General features: G+C 49.4%; 1 protein-coding gene across 7 annotated transcripts in view; it reads right to left on the minus strand.

The window, feature by feature from the left end:
- Positions 1-1,354: 1,354 nt before the first annotated feature.
- Positions 1,355-19,581, minus strand: part of TBC1D16 (TBC1 domain family member 16) — a 48,048-nt gene continuing 29,821 nt past the window's right edge. For 5 of the 7 annotated variants that reach the window (XM_073310198.1, XM_073310197.1, XM_073310199.1 and 2 more), the window contains 9 exons: positions 18,832-19,029; positions 17,817-17,964; positions 16,627-16,794; positions 15,784-15,932; positions 15,210-15,344; positions 13,825-14,011; positions 12,162-12,341; positions 10,828-10,974; positions 9,112-9,894 (listed from right to left, as the gene is read on the minus strand). In XM_073310198.1, coding sequence (XP_073166299.1) covers positions 9,649-9,894; positions 10,828-10,974; positions 12,162-12,341; positions 13,825-14,011; positions 15,210-15,344; positions 15,784-15,932; positions 16,627-16,794; positions 17,817-17,964; positions 18,832-19,029 — 1,558 coding nt within the window. In that variant the 3' untranslated portion in view covers positions 9,112-9,648. Of the gene's footprint in view, positions 1,523-9,111; positions 9,895-10,827; positions 10,975-12,161; positions 12,342-13,824; positions 14,012-15,209; positions 15,345-15,783; positions 15,933-16,626; positions 16,795-17,816; positions 17,965-18,831; positions 19,030-19,581 lie in introns of those variants that run through there. The other 2 variants (XM_073310200.1, XM_073310201.1) reach the window with 2 other exon arrangements.

A 19,581-nucleotide genomic window follows, 5' to 3' on the forward strand; every position in this document is an offset into this window, starting at 1 on the left:
TTTATCATGGTGGTCATTAATATCTATTTGGAGCACACCTGCCATCATTAGATTAGTAACAGGCCCCAGGGAAAGTGGGCAGCTCAAGCTTTTCAGTTTAACCACAGACATGGAGTTTCAAAAGCGAATTTTCCCTTTGTCAAGAAGGCCTCATGCAAGGACCATCACTTGGTTAATTCTGTTTGAAAATGCACATTTATTGGAGGGGTTGGCTGTACTTTGGGGAGTAATTCTAGCCCTACAAGTGCCACAAAACGTAGAAGAGTTTACATGGTATGCATCCAAAATAGCAATGGGATGGGTTGAGTTCCAGGTTCCCCCTGCCCACACAATGTGACGGGTTTTGCCACTTACACATGACACAGCCAGTGACAGCCCCAGGTGATTCAATACAAGGAATTTTGTAACAAAGCTCATTAGTAGAGCTGTGTCTTAGAGAAGATACTCTGTTGCTTCAAAGGATCAAAATGCAGTGGTTTGTGGGAGGAAAATGGAAACAGCCTGTTTTATATGCCCTCCCCATGAGTCCAATTGATGCGTTATCTCAAAGGAAAACTGCAAAACTCAAGTGTTTAAATACTGGCAACAACTTGCAGAAACAAAGGGAAATTCATTCAGCTCCCTAATTTACCTGCCAAGTGAGGGGTTCAGGATCCCATGAAAACAGTGGAGGCCATGGCAAGCACCTGTAGATATGGAGAATGAATTTTCTTGCATTGGTTTAGGCATCCGCAATGTCCTAATCCATCTGAGGGGAGACAAAGCACTCCCTGCTCAGGACCATTAGCACTGCTGGATCAGATGAGGGTACGGATCTGTCTAGTTGCGGATCCTCTCCAACAGTGGCCAGGAAACACATGCTTCCAAGAAGCCAGAAAACCACCCATGCTGTGGGCAATTACAGAATAGCCTGCCCATGGAGGAAGTTCCTTCCTAACCCCATTAGTTAGAAGCTAGTTTAGGCCCCTAAGTAGGAGGGGTTCTCTTCTATTTCAAACCCCTCTCTCCCTATCTAATGTAACTTGGGCAATGAACACACAAGTATTCAGTCCTTTTTTAAAAACTTACTAAGCTTTTGTCCTTAAAATCTTGTGGCAGGGAGTTTCACTGGATATTGTTTAGAAAAATATTCCCTATTATCATTTTAAGCTTATTCCTTTTGTATCACTGAATGCTCCCGGGCAAGTGAAGGAAACATCAGCTTCCCAGTATTTTGTTTACAAGTGTAATCAATCCTGTTCCTGGATTGGAAACCCTGGCCCTCCACAAAAGCTTTACAGGTCACCTAGAAGAAATTACCACTGATAAATTCCTAGCATGTTAAAGCATCCCACATCAAAACCAAACCAACCTGTTGGTTTCATTAGTAAGACTTGTTTTATAACAACTTTATTCAAATATTTCCTTATAAAAGCAAACAATCATCCAAGCAAATCCAGTCCTCCTGCTCCTGGGTGGGCATGCTCTGATGTAATGGGGCTGGATGCAGCCATTTGGAACTGCAGAAGTCTCTGGATATGTCCTAAAATAGAAAATCATCTTTTTTAAAGGCCTTCACCTGCCTACACAGTGAACAGAGAAAGACAGACACCAATTCCATTTTCCTTGCTGAGATCCCACACAAGCCATGTTAAGCCATGTGCCTTTTGTAAGTCTGGCACCCCTTCATAAGTTTACTTCCAGAAATATCAACCAACCGACACTCCAGTGCTTGCTGTTCCAAGCGCATTTCTGCCATAGTATAAGAGAGGGGTGAGGTGATCCTTCACATAAAGAGGAAACACCCGCTGCCCCACATATAGTTTGTTTTTCCTTTTTAAAAATCTCTTTCACCTAATCTGAATGGAAGTTACCCTGATGTGGAATCTTCTGTTGGTTCCCCTATGAATTCAACCCATTCATACATTTGTTTTAGGCGGACAGAGCTGTAATCCCATAATAACCCTCCTACGGAGTTGGTGCTGCTATAATGAACTCTATACATGTTTGCAAAGTGAATGGTGCTAGGCTAGCCCTAGAGAACAGAAATGTTTGAAAAAGAAAAATTGACTTTGACCACATAGGGCCAGTCTAGAGTCCGATCCGTGAACAGTGGTGTCAGGGACCTGGTTACGGACTGGCTCAGAGTTTTAACAAGTAAGGTGTGTGCACCAAGATCTCAGCTGGACTCACTCCCCCACCCACACTACAAGCTGGATCTGTGTTGGGACCTTACTACTTTAACAAAAGAAGCCCCATGCAATGTAGAGCACAGGAGCCTGGTTCCCCTTCTGAAGCTATGTAACGAATGCATGTGTGCAATGAATTGTGTGGGGGGGTCTGTGTTTCAATGGATATCTCAAATCATTTTCATTGTTCAGACTGTTTTTGTCTCTTCGATTGCCCCAGTCTGAGGGGAGCACAAAGAGCAATGCAACATTCTTTGGGGGAGCAATGGTCAGCAGCCTCAGCTTCCCACCCAGCGTACAGGAAGATCTAACCAAGAGGGCTGCCAGCTCCCTGAAACGGTGGCACGAGGAATAAGCAGTGATCTGGGCAGAGACTGGGGACTCTGAAAGGACTCTGCATTTTGTTTAGAAAAGGTCAGCCTACAGGAGAGAGAGAGAGAGAGGACAACTGCAGCCTTTGCCCCCAAAGGGCACGGATCTGGCACGTTGTAGAAAATGTGGCTCAGAAGCAACCGAGGCCTGGTGGAGGCCAGATCTCAGGTGTCCGATTCATACAGATTTCAGAGCAAAGGCAGCTTGACCCTCAGCAACTGCAGCTTAGTTTGGGCCTAGAAAGAGCTTTGCTCCCTCCACTAACTAGAAGAACAAACTGAGCAACAAGAATAGGTGGTGATTTTCAGACGTGCTCATTTTGCTGGAGCTATCAGACCCCCAAATAAGATCGTTCCCCTTTTCTGCACCCAGTTCAGCTCAGATGGAGACTATGCACCAAAGCCCACCAGTGGGGACACACCCTTTTAGTACGAGTCATTGAAACCCAGCCGTCCACTGGCAATGGAATATGGTCACAAGGTACTGCAATTCAGGTGGGAACTCTTCTCGGGGTTTCAGGCTGGAAACGCAGCCCTGGGACTACAGCCAGCCAGGCACAAGCTGGTACAACTTCCCAGTGATGTCAACAGGAGTGATGCCCACTTGCCCTCGGCCAAACTGGCCCATGGACTCCTTTGGAAGCGTCGCTGGAAAGAGGTGATTCCCTGGCTAATTATAACCAACGGGCAAGCAGCCTGCTGTGCTGCACCTTATTAGGTGTAAGAGCTGCTGGAGTGTCATTTATTACAGATTTGCTACCTAGCAATAAAACAAGTACGTAGCCAGCCAGCTTGTCTAGGATGCCCAAGACAGAAAACAAGCAGCCCTGCCAGTCTGGGTGTGCAGCCAGCAAGCGTGTTCCCAGGCAGCGAAGCTCTCTGCATTGCTAGTGGCACAGCCAGTGCAAGGCAGGATTCAGCAACACATGGACGCCCAGCACAGTCCTCCCCAGGCTATTAGTCGCCCCCCTCAGCTCTCTGGGGACTTGGATGGCACAGGGCACTCGCCGCCCCCAATCCGCTCCTGCCGTAACTCCTCCTCCTGAACAGCAGTCAAAATGATTCTCACACAAGAACCTCGCACTCAGTAGTCAAATGCCTTCTTTGAATGGCCTCACCCTCCAGCCCAAGGGTTTTCAGCAGCCTTCAGCCACTCACCATCTCCCTCTTTTGGCAGCCGCTCATTAAGGCACTTGCACCAAGATCTCAACTCCCTGCGCCCAACCCCCACTTGAATGAGGTTTTTACCACCTAGGAGCAAAAGTTTAATTTTAAAAAGTTTCTGATGAAGAATGGGTAGTTTATCTTTACACCTTCCCCTGGAGCATGTGCAAGCAGTGCATGAAACCCAGAAAGGGCCCATAAACCAAAGCCAGAGGGACTAGTCTATTATCACGGCCCACGCAGCGATTCATCAGCCAACCTAAAGAGGGGCGAAAGGGACGTGACGTTTTAAACTCTGAGCTGGGTAATAACTCGGGTGAGGGGCTTTGTTCTTTCAAATTGTTAATTTGTCACTTGACAGATGGTGTCGCTTTAACAACATAAAACTGTGTCCTAACGCAAGCACCACTAGCCCTCGTGACAAGATCAAACAAATCTTTCCCTGCCCCTCTCCAACGCTAACTTCAAATCTGTGAGCCTCCGGCAATGGTTCAGTTAAATACTGCCCGTACTCCACAGCTAGCAAGGGCGGTTAGTGCTTCATGCTACAGCTACATGGAGCCATTTCACGGATCTTTCCTATCACGCCCTGGGGTCGAGCTGGCTCGGCTGCCCCTCCCCCAGCTGTGCCAGAGCACCTTGCTATGCCTCCCAGTACCCAACATAGCGCAGTCATTGCTGGGGAGGGACAGGCCGGCACAGCACGTTCTGAGCACTGGCAGGTACGTGTGCCATACACGCTAGTCACCTAGCTTTCCAGGTGCAGGGAGATCATGTTCCCTGCCCGGATTATGAAGCATAACGTTCCTGCTGTTAGGAGTGCTGGGGGGTTAATTTTCCTTTCCCTTTTCAGTACACTCCCACACCAAGAGGGGGGAGGATATGTGAGCTCAGGGCACAGTTTAAAGAGGCTTATGATGTTTACCTTTGCCAGGACCCATTTCTGACTTGCAGCCTATGCTATTGAACTGTGGCTAATGCCCTGGAACAGGGAAGTGATCCAGGGATGGTAAATAATAGGGGAGTAGCCACATATACCAACTGGATTCCAGCAAGCAGGAGAGCAAAGAGTCCTGGGGATGGGAACGAATCCCAAGGGCCTGCGCCCAGCTGCTGCTTAGTTTTTAAAGAGAGATTTTGAAGGTTTCTTTTAATACTTTGCAATGTCCGTTCCTAGGGCACTGAGTGTGTGACAAAGGAGGGGTGGGAAATGATTTTGGGCGATTCACACAGCAAGTCAGTGGCAGAGCCAGAAGAACCCAGGAGTTCTGATTCCCAGCCCAGCATCTAATCTACTAGCCGAGAATGCCTTTGTTTTCACTCTGTAGCACGCACACAAGCATTGCTCCCTATCCCTTGCACATCACCTGCTGCCCAAGCAGCTTCTAGATTGCTGCTCTCCCTAGCCTCTCATAGAATCATAGAATATCAGGATTGGAAGGGACCTTCGGAGGTCATCTAGTCCAACCCCCTGCTCAAAGCAGGACCAATCCCCATTTTTTGCCCCAAATCCCTAAATGGCCCCCTCAAGGATTGAACTCACAACCCTGGGTTTAGCAGGCCAATGCTCAAACCACTGAGCTCACGGTAACGCTCCAAATCTTCCTTCTTTAAAGGGTTCCATTCAGCTCAGCTCTGTCTCGTTCCATGCCAGTTCAGAAGCATGGGAGATTTCCAGCAGATCAAGCTAGTTCAAGACTGGGCTGATGCCAGATATTTCCCTGGACAGTTCAGCAGTGGGGTGGCGCCAATCTCTATTATATAAACCCTAACAGGTGTGTGGTACTGCTGCAGATTAGCTTCTGGTGAGTGTCGCTTTCTTGGCTTTTGGATCTCCCCTTCAGAGGCAGGCAGGCAGGCAGGCAGGAGAAGCTAGATTCATCACCGTTCAGAACAGAAATGTGCCTCTTTGTAGAGCCACTCCCCACCACAATGTAATCTAAGGGCTCCCCCACTGCCAGGGTGGTTAACAAGCCAGCTCCTTCCATGCCTCTCAGTTGTAAGCAACTTGGCATCACACTCAGGGCTGCTACAAAGAGATCCCTTAAGTCTCCATTTAGCAGGAGAGCCAGATTCAGCTGGAGGCCACAGGTGGCACAGAGACTAAAACGTCCACGTAACACACATGCGAATTGGGCTATTTCATCCCCTCTACACCCGTGGGATTCAATGTCTCATCCAGACTGAGCACTCCAGGAGCTGGGACTCCTCACACGGCTTGCCCTCTGGCCTCAGCCAGCCCTTACTGTCACCTGCATTGGCCTTGTCCCATCCACTCACAGTGCTCTCTGTTCTGTCAAGCTGTGTGCACTGTGGAGTTCTCAAGCTGTACAAAACATTGTGAAAGAGCAGGGATGGTGCCAGCAGCACAGCATACCTGAGCACCACGCCTGCAGACGCTGGGTGTTGTTTACCATTAGTGAAATGGGACTGAGCCACTACGAATGCAGGAGAGCTGCACAATTACACGTTTCAGCCTATGTAATACGCAAGTCCCTGCACCCCTCACGATCCACCACCCATACTGCCTGCAAACACGGTAACCTGAGCACCTCTGCCAGGGCAACACCTCCCATCACTACAGAATTCACATCTTGCACTGAAAGAGTTTATGGGTGTTCTGTGAATTCAACCATAATGGTAGCCAGAGCTAATGAACACCTTGACCCGGGAGTCGAGTTAATCCAGGATATGGTTATTACAGTACCTGGTAAACAAGAAGCAGCCCAAGTTAGCATCTCAGTAATAGTCTCCTTACTACTCTGAGTATTCTTGGGTTTTTCACTATTTCAGTATAAGAAGAGAAACTGTCAGCAATGGTCAAGTTGTGGACAACATGCAGTAAAGGGACACCTGAAGATTCAATCTGTTAATGAGACCAGCAGGTAACATCAGGCATGGATATGATCTTGGGCAGGTAACACACACTGCTTGTTTAATTATGCTCCTACACACAGATGTCACTTAAGTGCATGGGGTGTGTGTGTGTGTTGTTTTTTTTTTTAAATCAGCTCTTTACATATGCTGGAAAATTCCATCAGAGTTTGAACCAAACGACCCCGAATGATTTCCACTGCTGAATGGCCTTTTAATGGTGGAAAGGGGAAACTATAATTTAAAACTATTATCTACTTTGTGTCTTCCCATTACCTTTCATTGGCTGGGAACAACAATTCCTGCAGCAAAACCTGCTCTGGGTCTTTTGGTAGGTGTGTCCGGTGATCGCTTCAGGTTACTGTGTTAGGGAGTAAATCAGGCTTTTCCTTTGTTGTGCCCAAGTGGCAGGTATCTGGAGCTCCTGCCCACGCTACTCAGTCACTAGCAGCTCAGAACACCAGCTGACACCCCCACGCTTTTTGAACATTGGCTAAAACTGTACGTGGCATAAGTGCCCAGCTATGGTTCATGTCATTCATAGAGTGCTGTACTAGGAAATGCAGGCAGCAGGGGGTGCTCTGTTCCTATTCCCTCAATAGGAAACAGCAGTCTTGTTAGTGCTGGGTCTTACTCTCCACTAGCTCTGGGGAAGCTGGTGGGCTGGCAGATGGCTCCCTGGCACTAGTCTGCATACGTCATTTACTGAAGTTAAGTCAGTCTCCACCACTTGCAGCTAAATGAACATGCCAGTGTGGTCTCCTGAAATCACAGCTGAAGGGCAAGGCACATGGTGCTTGTCTGACACAGCCTGCCACCCACATTAACACTGGCCCTGCACCCAAGTCCAGGGGGATCAGTCCAGACCACTGAGGTGAACTGCCTAGCCCTACCAGACTCTGCAGTGCCTCTCAGGGAAGGGTCAGCATCAGGTCTGACCGCACCCCATCCACAGAAGCCAGAGTCAAATCTTTACTATTTCTTTGAAGCTTCTGGGAATCTTTGGAGAACTCCCTGCTTCACAGCAGAGCAGCCCACCAGCCTCTGCCTGAGGAGACGAAACCTTATATATAAAATGAGGGCAACAGCCGAGCGCACACAAGTTTTTTGCATATTACATAGAGACTGAAACTTGGAATTGTGCAGCTCTCCTGCGTTCATAACGGCAGTGGGCCTCGTAACCGGTCCTAGTTGGGATAACTAGTGTACAACACTAGCTTGGGCTTTGGAGGCAGTTCAGGCAGGTGAGCAACAAGTGTGGCCGAATATTCCCAGCTGCTTCAGAACAGCCAAGCCTTCCCATCAGGGGTATAGCCTGCTTAGGGTTTAGTCCTCTCCCTTCCCTTACAAAGGTAGCCAAACACTGGACATTTACTGGCTATGTAGAAGGTTCTAAACTGCATCCCTGCTCCCCACTGACTTCAGTTGCCCCAAGCAGGATTCAAACAGGATCTCTGCAGCAAACGCAATGGAAAGAATTGCTTGTCATGTGGGTGTGTAGCTGCTGCAGCCCCACAGGGACCCAGCCTGGAGAACAGGGAGTTTGTCACGCATCTGTCAATATTGATCACAAAATAAATTAACTTAGGGAAAAACCCACACACAACAGGCAAAGCCTAGAAATCAAAATGGTCTCCCTGTTCTGCACCTTGCCAGACCACTTACCAGCCCAGCTCAGAGACACAGCAGAGACCGTGTGCTACCATGGAGGGGAAGAGATAGCAACTGGGAAAAGACTCAAAAGCCTACAGACCACGGTACGTAAGTAGTGATGTGCTTGGAAGGCGGGAGTGCCAGTGTCCAGTGCAGCCCCATGTAACCTGTCCCCACACTGGGACTCTCTTTACACTCCCAGGGCAGCCACTCTCCCATGTCTCTTTGGCCCACATTTCTACAGAGGCCACACTGTAACCCCCAGGACGTACTTTTGAAAGTCCAGTGGATCTGTTAAGGAACTCCCAGGTGCCCCACTCCATCCCAGTATCTGCAGTTGACACACAGATTTTGGAGAGTGGGACTGGAGAAACTTGCTCCTCACTCAAAAACAGAATCGAAAACTGACGGCAAAGACAGAGCTGAGCGTGGGCTGCTGCACTGCGGTTTGTTTCACTTTTCACTCTGAAGAAACAGAGTGCCTCACGTGCACCAGCTGGTGTGCAGCCCAGTGACGACAGGGATATGGACATAAAACACTTTGGGGGGTCAGAAGCACAGGAGCCTACCTGGAAACCTGCAGATACCTGAGGCCAGACACTGGAAACAGATGTTTCAAAACCAATGTCTCTAGTCTGCACCTACCAGGATGAGGAAGAAGTTTTGCTGAAGAATGTGATGGACAAAGAAGCGAACCCTTGGAAAGAGGACCGTGACATACTCAGAATACGGACAAGCCGTGCTTGCGAGACCTACAGCAGAGTGGTTTCAGGACAGATGGAAGATCACCCAAGTTTGCCTTCGCATACTTTATAAAAGGAAGATCTCTGGGTGACTGGTCCCACAACACTGACCAATGAAATACCTACCCCACAATCCCAAAAGTTTGCAATTTTATTTTTTGGCAGATATATTCAAAGTGATCATCATGGATTTAAACAGAAGCCACTGAGTTGTGTGTTTTGGTTGAAGCAAGACATGTAAGTTCAAGATGGAGGGATGTCAGAGTGAGGTCTCGCCAGGGCTCCACTCTCACTACTCTTCCCACAAATGCTGCTGGTTGCACTTGGTTCTCTTTAGTATTCTGGTTTCCTAGCAGTGAGAAAGTTCTTGGCTGCTAGTGATCCTGATCCAATGGGCAGAGGCTTGGGAATCTATAAATACTTCATATTTTGCACATAAAACCAAACCCAACAAAGAGAGACACGGACACTGTTCCTGGTTTGTTAAATTTCATTCAGGTTCCAGGACCCAGTGCAATGGAATTTGCTCCCTGTTGTGAAGTGTCTCCATTCTCCTCCCATCTGCCTTCTCAGGAGTCTTGGTAAACTTCCACTTCATTTTTTCCTTCAGTGTACTCAACCTCACCTTTCCTAACGAGCCCATTTCTCCCACTGCCAACACACCTTCAGTGGAAGCTATTTGCGGAAAGTGAAGACCTCCCGTGTTTTCGGTCCCCTCTTGCCTTCAGTTCCTGGTTTGGGAGAAGGCACTTCCACCATCCCCCCGTAAGGGCAGCTCTCAGATTCAGGGTGGTGTCCAGAACACTCCACAGCAGGGATGTAGCCACTGTCCCACATGCCAGTCCCACACAGCTTACACAGGTCATGCAGGCTACAGGGGATCCGGGGTAACAGGCGAAACTGATAAAGCAAACTCCTAGCCTGGCACGGGAGAGAAGGATATAACCCGTTAGAAATACAGCCAGAGCTTGGGCTGCCCAATGGTCCAGCCTGTGTAACACTCACATAAAGCTACACTGGAAGTGTTAAATATTTTCAAGATCTACAATAACCCAGCCATGAGAGGAACGCAAATCTTAGGCTCATGCATGAAAGCTAAACGTGGCTTAGGGAGAGTTTCCAGCCTGGGAATTCAGGATTCGTCAGCAGCACCAGGCTCCTGGCCCTGGATGCTGAAATACTGTTGTTAACCACAGAACCGGTCCAGCCTGGGCTGCAGTTCAAGATTCCCTCAGACTGCCTACCACCATGCCTCAGCCCTGTTCTGAGGGATGCGAAGATAAGAGGGAATTTCAGTCTCCCCATCTTATTTACTCCCCAGCCTTTCCGCTGAAGCTGCCAACAGCAAGCGGGGGGGAGGGGCAGGATGGATGCATGGGAGGGAGGGTAATTAGTCCCAACTGTGTTGCTGTTTACTGATCACTAGGAACTGACCTGACCCCATCACCACATTTCACATCCTCCCTCCCTCCCTCCCCCATCCCCCCACCCCAATCAGTGTCATGTGATCTGCAGTCACTTCTGGCTGAGCTAGACTGGGAGCCAGGACACCAAGATGAGCAGCAGGGGCCCCCATTTCTACACCCTTGAGTTTGTGTTAATTACGCTCTCTTGTACAGGGCTGGTGCCTCGCAGACCCCCTGAAACGATCAATGGACTCCCGAACAAGTCAGCCTAAGGATGGACTCCAAGCTAACCCCAGCATCCCACCCTCGACGTCTGCAAGTAGTGCAGGGCGAGCGGAAGGATACGAGGGAACGGGAGAGAGCTGTAGCGTCAACCACAGGTGCTCCTGAAAAGCTGACGCGTCTCTGGGGCTACTGGTTCAGCTGACGTCAGCACGTTGGCATTTACCTTCCTGAGTACAAGTTCTCCATTCATGTGCATGGCCAGGTTACCGAAATGCAGCAGCATCTGGTCAGTGGCCAGCTGCTGCTCAATGACGTCATCTCCGTAAATCACCACGATGGCCACACAGATAAAGAGGTGGAAATAGTCCGTCTGCAAGGAGAAAGCAGGAGTTGGGGATTACAGGAGGGGAAGGCGGAGGACTGGCTAGACTAGAGCTCCCGCTAGCTCCACACGGAGAGATTCCTCTTTCTGAAAGGAGCACCGTTTGCTCTCACGCTTGCTCCAGTTCCAGCTGTGGCACATCCAAATGGGGGAGCAGTCGGAGGATCCTGCACTGTAACTGAGTCACTCACATCTGCTACCTTGCAAGGACAGAGGTGAAGTTTGGACCACGCTTTTCAGAAGTGCCCAGCTGGACATACCATCCAGGGGCCTGATCGTCAGAGGAGGGGTGCTCTGCCCATTCTGATGAGTCAGGCCCCTTTGCAGTGTCTCGAGTTAAGTGCCTGGAAGTTCAGGCATCCAAAATCACAAGTCGTTTGTACAAATGTTTGGGCCTTAATGCTCGCTTATTTTTTGCACAGAGGGAAAGGGGAAGAATGCATCACGCACCACTGAGAGGTAATACAGGGGTGACAGTCACATGACCGCACCAGTCAACCAGCACCCAACAAGCTCCACAGTCCTGATGCTAAGAATGAGTCTTGTAGAGTTGTCACCACCCTGTCCAAGAGGAACTGTCCCCTTAGGCAGATACTCCCCTCCCTCTCACACACATGCCCTGCTCCTCCCTCCTGCAGGTAAATACAGAAATGAACACCCCATAATGCAGCCTGCTGAAGAAACCAGTCCAGCTGTCTGTGTCCTCTCGCTCCCAGGAGTGGGACAGAGAGGAGCTCAGTTTCATGCTCTCCCTGCCACTTGGTCCTCTGGCTAGTCTCGCAGGAAACCTGGAAACCAGCCTTTGCGAGTCCTCAGAGCTGCAGTTCAGGACTTGAGGAAAACAGTCTGCAGCTGAACTTTCAGTGAATCACCAACTCTTCAAACTGATCAGTTGGGACAGCAGCAAGATCAGCCCACGAACGCAGTAATGAGCCAATCAGTGTGCAATTTCCTTTAATTTAAGTTACCTTTGAGGCAAGTGGCAGGGGATCAACCCAACAGATTGTCAAGACTGGAAAATCATGCTTTAAGTGCCTCACAGGCAGATGGGGGGGAGTGGAAGGGAGGCTGCATACCTGCAGCCACAGCTACCCAGCGCATGGCACGCCAGCAGTACTCAGCAAAGGGAACGCTCCCGCCCCATCATGTCCTGCACCCATCATCTGGGGTCTAACCTGATAATGAGCCCAGCATGCTTCCCACATGCGCAAAGCCTCAGCGTCCGGAAACTCGCGTTTAAAACAGAGGAGGATCCACCGATGACAGAAAAGCATCTGCAAGCCATCCTCCCCCAGGGAGACGAGGTGCTGATAGAAGCGCAGGTGCATGAGTCGCAACAGCTCTCGCAGGTACATCTGAAAACACAGGCTGTCACTCAGCGGAGCCACTGCCTGGACGCTCCCCGGCACCCCCACCCCAGGAGCACAGCAGCAGCTTGCTCCCTCCCACTGGGAGTCACTCAACACTGCACGCTGGAAGTGGGCCCCATCCTTTCCCCTCCACGACTGTATTCGGGACATGGCCTGTGCTGTCACAGGCCAGACTCGGTTATGCTGTCAGTGGAGACAGGGCCTTGAGGCCACCGTGGAAGTTTAGGAAGGAAGAGCCGAGAGAGAAGAAAATCTCCATGACAGGTTTTATCTTAATGATGCTAATGAAAAGGAAGCCTGGGAGCTGGGCTGCGGCAGGGAGCTTGGAGTTGGAAACCCAGGAAGGAGGGGCTGGTTTTGGTAGCTTCTTTTAGCCGAGACTAAACGCTGGGAAAGTTACTTTGCAAAATTAACGCATTCAGCATGTTAGCGATGCCTGGAGCTGTACAGTAACGAGTCACATGTCCCCAGTCACTTCCAGAGAAGTTTGGCGCAGTGAGATGGAAGCTGAATGGAGCCATGGTGACCAGGACGTCACTTCTTGGGTTTGGGAGAGAAATGGTGGGACTGCCCAGGATGATAACCAGAAAGGATTCAGCATTCCCTCTGCAGTCTGAGAAGTCAGAAGTGTCCAGAGGCTCTCGTTTTCAAAAGGAACCATTACGCAGATTAGGCCCAATACTTAGATTTTTGTTTTTAAAAAAAGAAAAGAAAAAGGGGGTGGGAGGCGTTTATACAACCTTTAAGTTAAAAGAAATGTTTTCCTGGCAGATTTAAAACAAGTTACCAGTGAGAAAGTTTGCGATTTGTACTGAATCTTTCTTCTGCCATGTTTGAAAACTATAATTCCTTATGGGTAAAGGAATGGTGTCCTGAGCCTCTGTTTGCCAGAGGGTGGAGATGGATGGCAGGAGAGAGATCACTAGATCATTACCTGTTAGGTTCACTCCCTCTGGGACACCTGGCATCGGCCATTGTCGGTAGACAGGATACTGGGCTGGATGGACCTTTGGCCTGACTCAGTGTGGCCATTCTTATGTTCTTACCTGAATGCTTCAGAATTATGCTACCATCCCGGAACAAGGAAGTGAAGCTGACTGGTGGGTTTCCATTGTCCAAGCTGAGTGAAGTGCAAAGGGTAAGCGACCAGTAGCCCCAGAGCAGAGTATGTTAGAGTGTAAAAGATAAATTGAGTAAGAACCATTTACGGTTTACAGGGAATCTGCAATTAAAAAATTTTTTTTTTAATCTGACAACGTCCTGTTAATAGCTGCCACTAACTCAGCTCAGTTCACCCAGGGCGCCTGTCACCCTCAGTGCATTTGCTCTCCCTGGACTATGGCTTGGCAAGCTGGGAGCCACAGTCGCTGCCTTGCAAATGGTTTTGTGTATTTGTTTTATGGCATTTTTTGAGGAGGCTCGGAGGGTGTTAAGGAAGGGAACAGAGAGCCCACTGCTCAGAGCTCACCAGTTGTTTCTCCATATCTTCATCCCGGGGGGAACTGATGAAGATAGTGTTCTGCATCAAACCCACGAAGCACCAGAAAGTGTCCGACTCATCCAAGACTTCTGCCAGAATGGGGGCAACCAGGTCGGACATCCCCTGGGAGTAGCCAATGGTAGGGTTATACACTGCATAGTTCAGCAAGATTCTCCTAGAGGAGACATTCAATAGGAGATGGTGAGATCCAGGGGGTGCCAGTAACAGCTGACCTCAGTCACGCCCCCCCCCCAAATACAGAGTCAGACAGGATGCAAAAGATCAATAAATCTCTTGCCATTTAAGGACACAACTGGAATCTGGAAAACAAGTGACCCTTTGAGCAGCTCCACAAGACCTGGCATCCCATACAGATGCATCTAATGGTGACTGGGGCGTGCTTTCTAGTGAAAGCACCATGTCTAAGGCACTGACCTAGGGGATTAGGTTATCTTGGGCTGGTTCAGAAGAGGTCTCTGGTTAGCTGACAGGGATTCTGAATGGCACATAGTAATTGGAGATCAGAATCTAGGCAGAACTCATTGAGTCCCCATTTCCCAAGCTGGGGGCTGGCTTCATTAGAGAAGTGGGACAGAGGAGAGGCACATTCAGGATGGGGAAAGCAACACGAGGTGGCTCAGCTGTGAAAGCACTCATGGCCTGGCTCCAAGAAAACTCCAGCGGACAGAGACCCCTTGCCCCACGCAGCTGTGGGGTGACAGAGAACGGGAGCACACGTGAGGGCATATGTGTGCAGCAACAATGTAAGAGAGAGAAAGGAAAAGAGAGAGAAGGTCAGAACAGGAGCTGAAGTTGTAAAGAACAGAGGAGCCCGAGGGGCAAGGGTGCCCCCATGCCCATCTGTGATGCTCAGATCCACTGTGTTCAGCCACAAAGCCAACTAGTTACTAAGCACACTCAAAAGCCAGGGTGTGGCATACACAGGGCCACATGCCCATGCTCAGGTACTAGAGTGCTCGGCCTTCCACTGGTCAGTGAGAAGCTGGGCACTGCATACAACCTGCCACCCACCACAATCCAATCTCCTGTCACACTCCAGCAGCAGCAACTCAATTCCCAGGCTGCCTTCACCTTTCAGCTCCCACCTCTTGGCTTCTCTGTCCAAATGGGTGTAGGCAAGGTCAATACAGCCAGAAAGAGGTGATGAGGGTAGGGGAACTAGGGACGGGGCTGAATGGGGCCCCATGTCCATCACTGGAGGTAGGCTGCCCTACGCGTGGTATCCCTTAGCACCCCCAAGGCAGGTGCTCTCCCTAGGCTACAGCGCTCCTTACAGAGTTTTCTCTATATTCAGTAAGAGTCCTTGCTTAGGGTAATGGGGAAAGACATTGTCCAGCTTAAAGCAGCATCACCTCATGGTTTCCACATTTGGGTTGTCCTCGCCGCGGAAGAACTGATTGCTGCGGTCAGTCCTCACCACATCTTTGTCAACCGTGAACTGCACGTTACGCCAAAACTCTTTGTGTTCATCTGGAGTCATCGAAAGCCTGAAAATTAAGCAGTGACTGAGTGCATCAGATAGCCACAAGTGAACAAGGAACAAAGGGCCCAATCAGGAAAGACTCTGGGCATTACATTGCGGGCAGAGACCAGTCCCTCCCTCTCCAGACATCTCTCACCACTCCCAAATCTGCTTGGAGCAGCTGCTCATCTGAGCAATACCCAGGCGACTACAACTGCTGCTTTGGGCAAGCCTGCTTCAAAGAATTCGAATGACCTGACATGAACGAGATGGCCCCAGCTCCATGTGCTCAGAAAGTCAGCCATGGCAGAGAAGGTCCCTTTACCCATCAATCTTAGTCCCGCCTCCCTAGCAGGTGCCCCTTGAGGGCCGCAGGGCAGGGCTGTCAGTCAGTATTGGTACATTTTTGATCGGGATCAGAGAGAGGAGAAGAGGAGAGTAGGGTGGGGCCTCTCCCTGGTCACCTCTTCTGCTGGATCTCCAAGTATTCCCTCCTCTTCTGCACCCTCAGCGCCTCCCTCTCCTCCGACGTGGACTCGTGGCTGTAATACCGCAGCATGAAGGGCCAGACCTCACCTCGGATAGACACATCAATTCCACCAAAGAAAATGGCCTGGAGGAAGGTGCAAAAGTGGCAATAAATACAATTTTTTAAATTTCCAAACACTGCATCGAGAAACCACCAGCCCTTGCACTGAGGAGAGCAGCAAAGCCGCCAGACAAGTGATGCCTTGATTCAAACTCCTGCAATTTGCACATGTTTAGAGGGAAAGCATTGGCCTTCTATTCCCACACGAGACACAAATCGGGCTCATTTCAATGTCAATACCCCACCCCCAGAGCAGCTCTACGATTAACATGTCGCTCTCATGTCACGGCTTAATCCCCAATCCTGGGGACGCTGCATTTCTCTGCACACTTTTCCTCTAAGGAGTTGGACACAGTACTCCCCCAAACCCTTGAATTATTTTACACAGGCGCCTTGATTGCTTTCTTTGGTTTGTTCACACTGCATTGTACAAGCATGTCTGGGACTGGACACTAGTCCACTTATTCCAGCAGGCAGAAGGCAGAGGCAGGACAGCAAACCCTCTCTGCTTAGAAAGATGTTCCATTATTTTGCCTGTAGCTGACCTGATTGCAGTCCCAGCGAGACCTCCAACCAAGCAGTATAAATAATAGTCTCACAGTATAAAGACAACCAGTGCCTGCCAAAGCAGGAAGCAAACTGCTTCAGCTTCTACCTGGGGCCTTTTCCTCGAAGAAAAGAGCAAGCAGACCAAGGCAGCAGCTGCCAAACCCCTCACCTTGCGCAGCTTGTACTCCTCTTCCACCTGTCCGGATTCATTCAGGTGATTGAGCCAGGCAGTGACATCAAGACGCTTGTACGTGTTCTCCTCTGGATGTGTCTCGGAGGACGGCAGCTTGGGGCGGCGGATTGAGAACTGCATACATGTCTTCTCATCAGTAAGCTGCTGAATGGGAGACAGAAGAGCAGCAAAGTTCCTAAACCAACTGCTTTTAAAGCAGGAGACCCAGTTAGCACAGCTCCCTTACGATTAACAGCCAAGACCCAACGTTCAGGAGGGAGGGGAAGGTTTCTGTAGAACACCAGCCATTAAAACAGCAAGAGTAATTGGAGCCATTAAAAATCAGAGAGCCACAAAACAGCTTCACTTAGAAAAACAGTTTCTTTCCACTCCTCCCCCAACCGTATCCCAAATTAATGCTGCTTACAGCAAAACTTCACTCTGCCAGGAATGGCTGCGATAAATTCCATATGATTGGCCAGACAAAAGGACTGCTGTTAGGCAAGCCAGAGCTGCACTGCTAGGCTCTCGCTAAGGACTCATGGTCCCAGTGCAAAACTGCAGCTGACATTTAATGTAAAAATCAAAGGTTGCTCACTGCAAAAGTGAGCCCATGTTACTGTAATAAGGAAAGCAGCAGGGGGCTCGGTGAGAAGGAAGGAATTTAAAAAATCACTTTCTAATAAGCACATACACTATCTTAAACAGATAATTAAAGAGCTCTTATCACATCTGTATGTAGATTGAGCAAAATATGGCAAGGTGACTTGTCAAAACATTATTTTCAAATGCAATGTGCCAGGCTTCACAAAATGGATGGGAGACGCAGAGAACTGCAGATTGAATATTGCTGATTTCCCAGCCATCTAGTGGCCTACCACCACCAGCCCCTCTAGCTATGGCATCAAGCAAAGCAGACACCTAAACAGGCCTTTTGGATAATATCCCCCTCTCCACAGGAGCAGCAGGAATGGGAGAGAACAGACAGGTGCATCAGAGAGTGGCGATTTGGTCTGCACTTGCATCTCCTAAAATTGTCCAAGTATACCAGAAAGCAACAATGGGTTTGTTGCATTAATACACAACTTTAATCAGCCCTAGCCCACCTCTGCCTAAAAACATAGGTCTCACAGATAGACCCTGCATCTTTTGGTACATCTGTGCCTCACCAGGCCTTGCTCAGTTACCTGGTCTTTGAGATGGGTCTCCGTGCAGTATTTCCATTGCTGAAACACATCAGACAGTTTATCCAGGCCACCATGGTGAAAGTGGAAGATCTTGTATTGACTCTCCCTGCTAGCAACAACCAGCTGCCCACTGGTGCATGCCTCATCGCTGAAGAGCAATCAAAGGGGGAGAACAATGCACATTTAAGAGCTGGTTTTGTGCCCTAGGAGAACTTGGGGTGAGGGTGGACAGCAGGCTAGACTAGAAAACAACGCAGAGAAATGAGAGAGAGAAGAGCACAAACACAAAGCTACCTCTTCCTGACGGAGGCAGAATGTTTCTGAAGCACAGGGAATGAGGTTTCATGTGGCCCCAGTGACAGCAGGGGATGTTCTGTGCCCTTGCCCCTTAAAGAGTGACTCTGTCTATGCCAGATAGCATTGCTCCCAACCCTTCCCCTTCCAGTTCAAAACACTTTGATTACATGAAGGAACTAAATTCCTGCCAGGTGCTAAGGGACAGAACCCAGTCTAGCAACACTCAGACAGTATGCACAGAACTGCTTCCTAGGGATAGGGGATCTCTGATTGCAAATGACACCCTCTGAGGGCCCAACACAAAAGGCTTGGGGAGAGGAAAGCCACGCATTTATAATTAGGAAGAAGACAGAAGAGGGAAGAGAAGTGAGAGCACAGAGGAGATGGGGGAGGGGAGGTACTGAAGAGACAGCTGTTCCCTCACTCTCAAGCTATTCTTGATCTTCTGTATACAGGTAACACCAGCACTGTGCACCTTCAAAGATTTCCTAAAGGGCCAGAAAGGATTCTGCATGGAGGTAAGCTAGTTTAGCAGGCTGCCACTTGGATTCAGATGGAGAACACTACTGGAGAAAGGCTCCAGAAGAAACTTTTTGAAACAACTGGTCTCTAGACAACCTAGCTCCCACTGCCCTGACAAGTCACACACACACACACACGTCACAGTGATGGGTGGAGGCAACAACAAGGACAGAAGATGTAGAACTACATTTCTTACCTAAAGAAAAGGCGAAGGGACCTCATTTGACCAAGGTCCACTCTGAAGACCCCACAGATCTGCTCTAGGGCAAACACCTTCTGCTGTTCGTCCCATCTGGTGTTCTGAGCTTGCCTGTTGTTCTCCTGGAATTGGGCACTGGTGTCAAGGCTGGAAGTGGAGCTGTTTGAGCAGGTCATGTGATTGTCACATGTCTCCCTACACAACAGAGAGGGGCAAAACCAGCAGTACGTTAACCAGAGATCTAGGTTCTGCAATCACTTGACAGTCACTTTAGTCTCTCCTGGCGGACAAATGGCTTTTGCTAACAGAGCTATAAAGTCAGAACACTATGCAGTGCTGAGAAGTCACTAAATGTCACTCCAGACAGAATGGATTTTAAAGTGCATCATCCAGATCACTTCCAGCAGAGCCACCCTACTTGCAGCCAGTGCTCAAAGAGCATATAGGCTTTAGGAAGGTGGTGGAGACTGTCCACGTCTCCCAGAAATACAGCAGTATTGAATGGCAAAATTAAGACAGAGGCTTAACCCTTTGAGATAGAGGCAGTTCAAACCCTTGGAGGGAAATCTTGCCTGTACTCTGCAGAGGGGCAGATGTCTATTGTAGTGCGATAGGTGCAGTTTGGAGAGCCAATCTAGGGGCACTTGCCTCCCCTCCCCATCCTGTGTCACAGAACTCAGATCTGCAGGTGCCCCTCATACCGCTGTGCATGGCGGCTGACGGCTCCCCTGTTCTTCCATCCCGGGT

This window comes from Lepidochelys kempii, chromosome 14, assembly GCF_965140265.1.
Source record: "Lepidochelys kempii isolate rLepKem1 chromosome 14, rLepKem1.hap2, whole genome shotgun sequence".
Classification (NCBI taxonomy): domain Eukaryota; kingdom Metazoa; phylum Chordata; order Testudines; family Cheloniidae; genus Lepidochelys; species Lepidochelys kempii.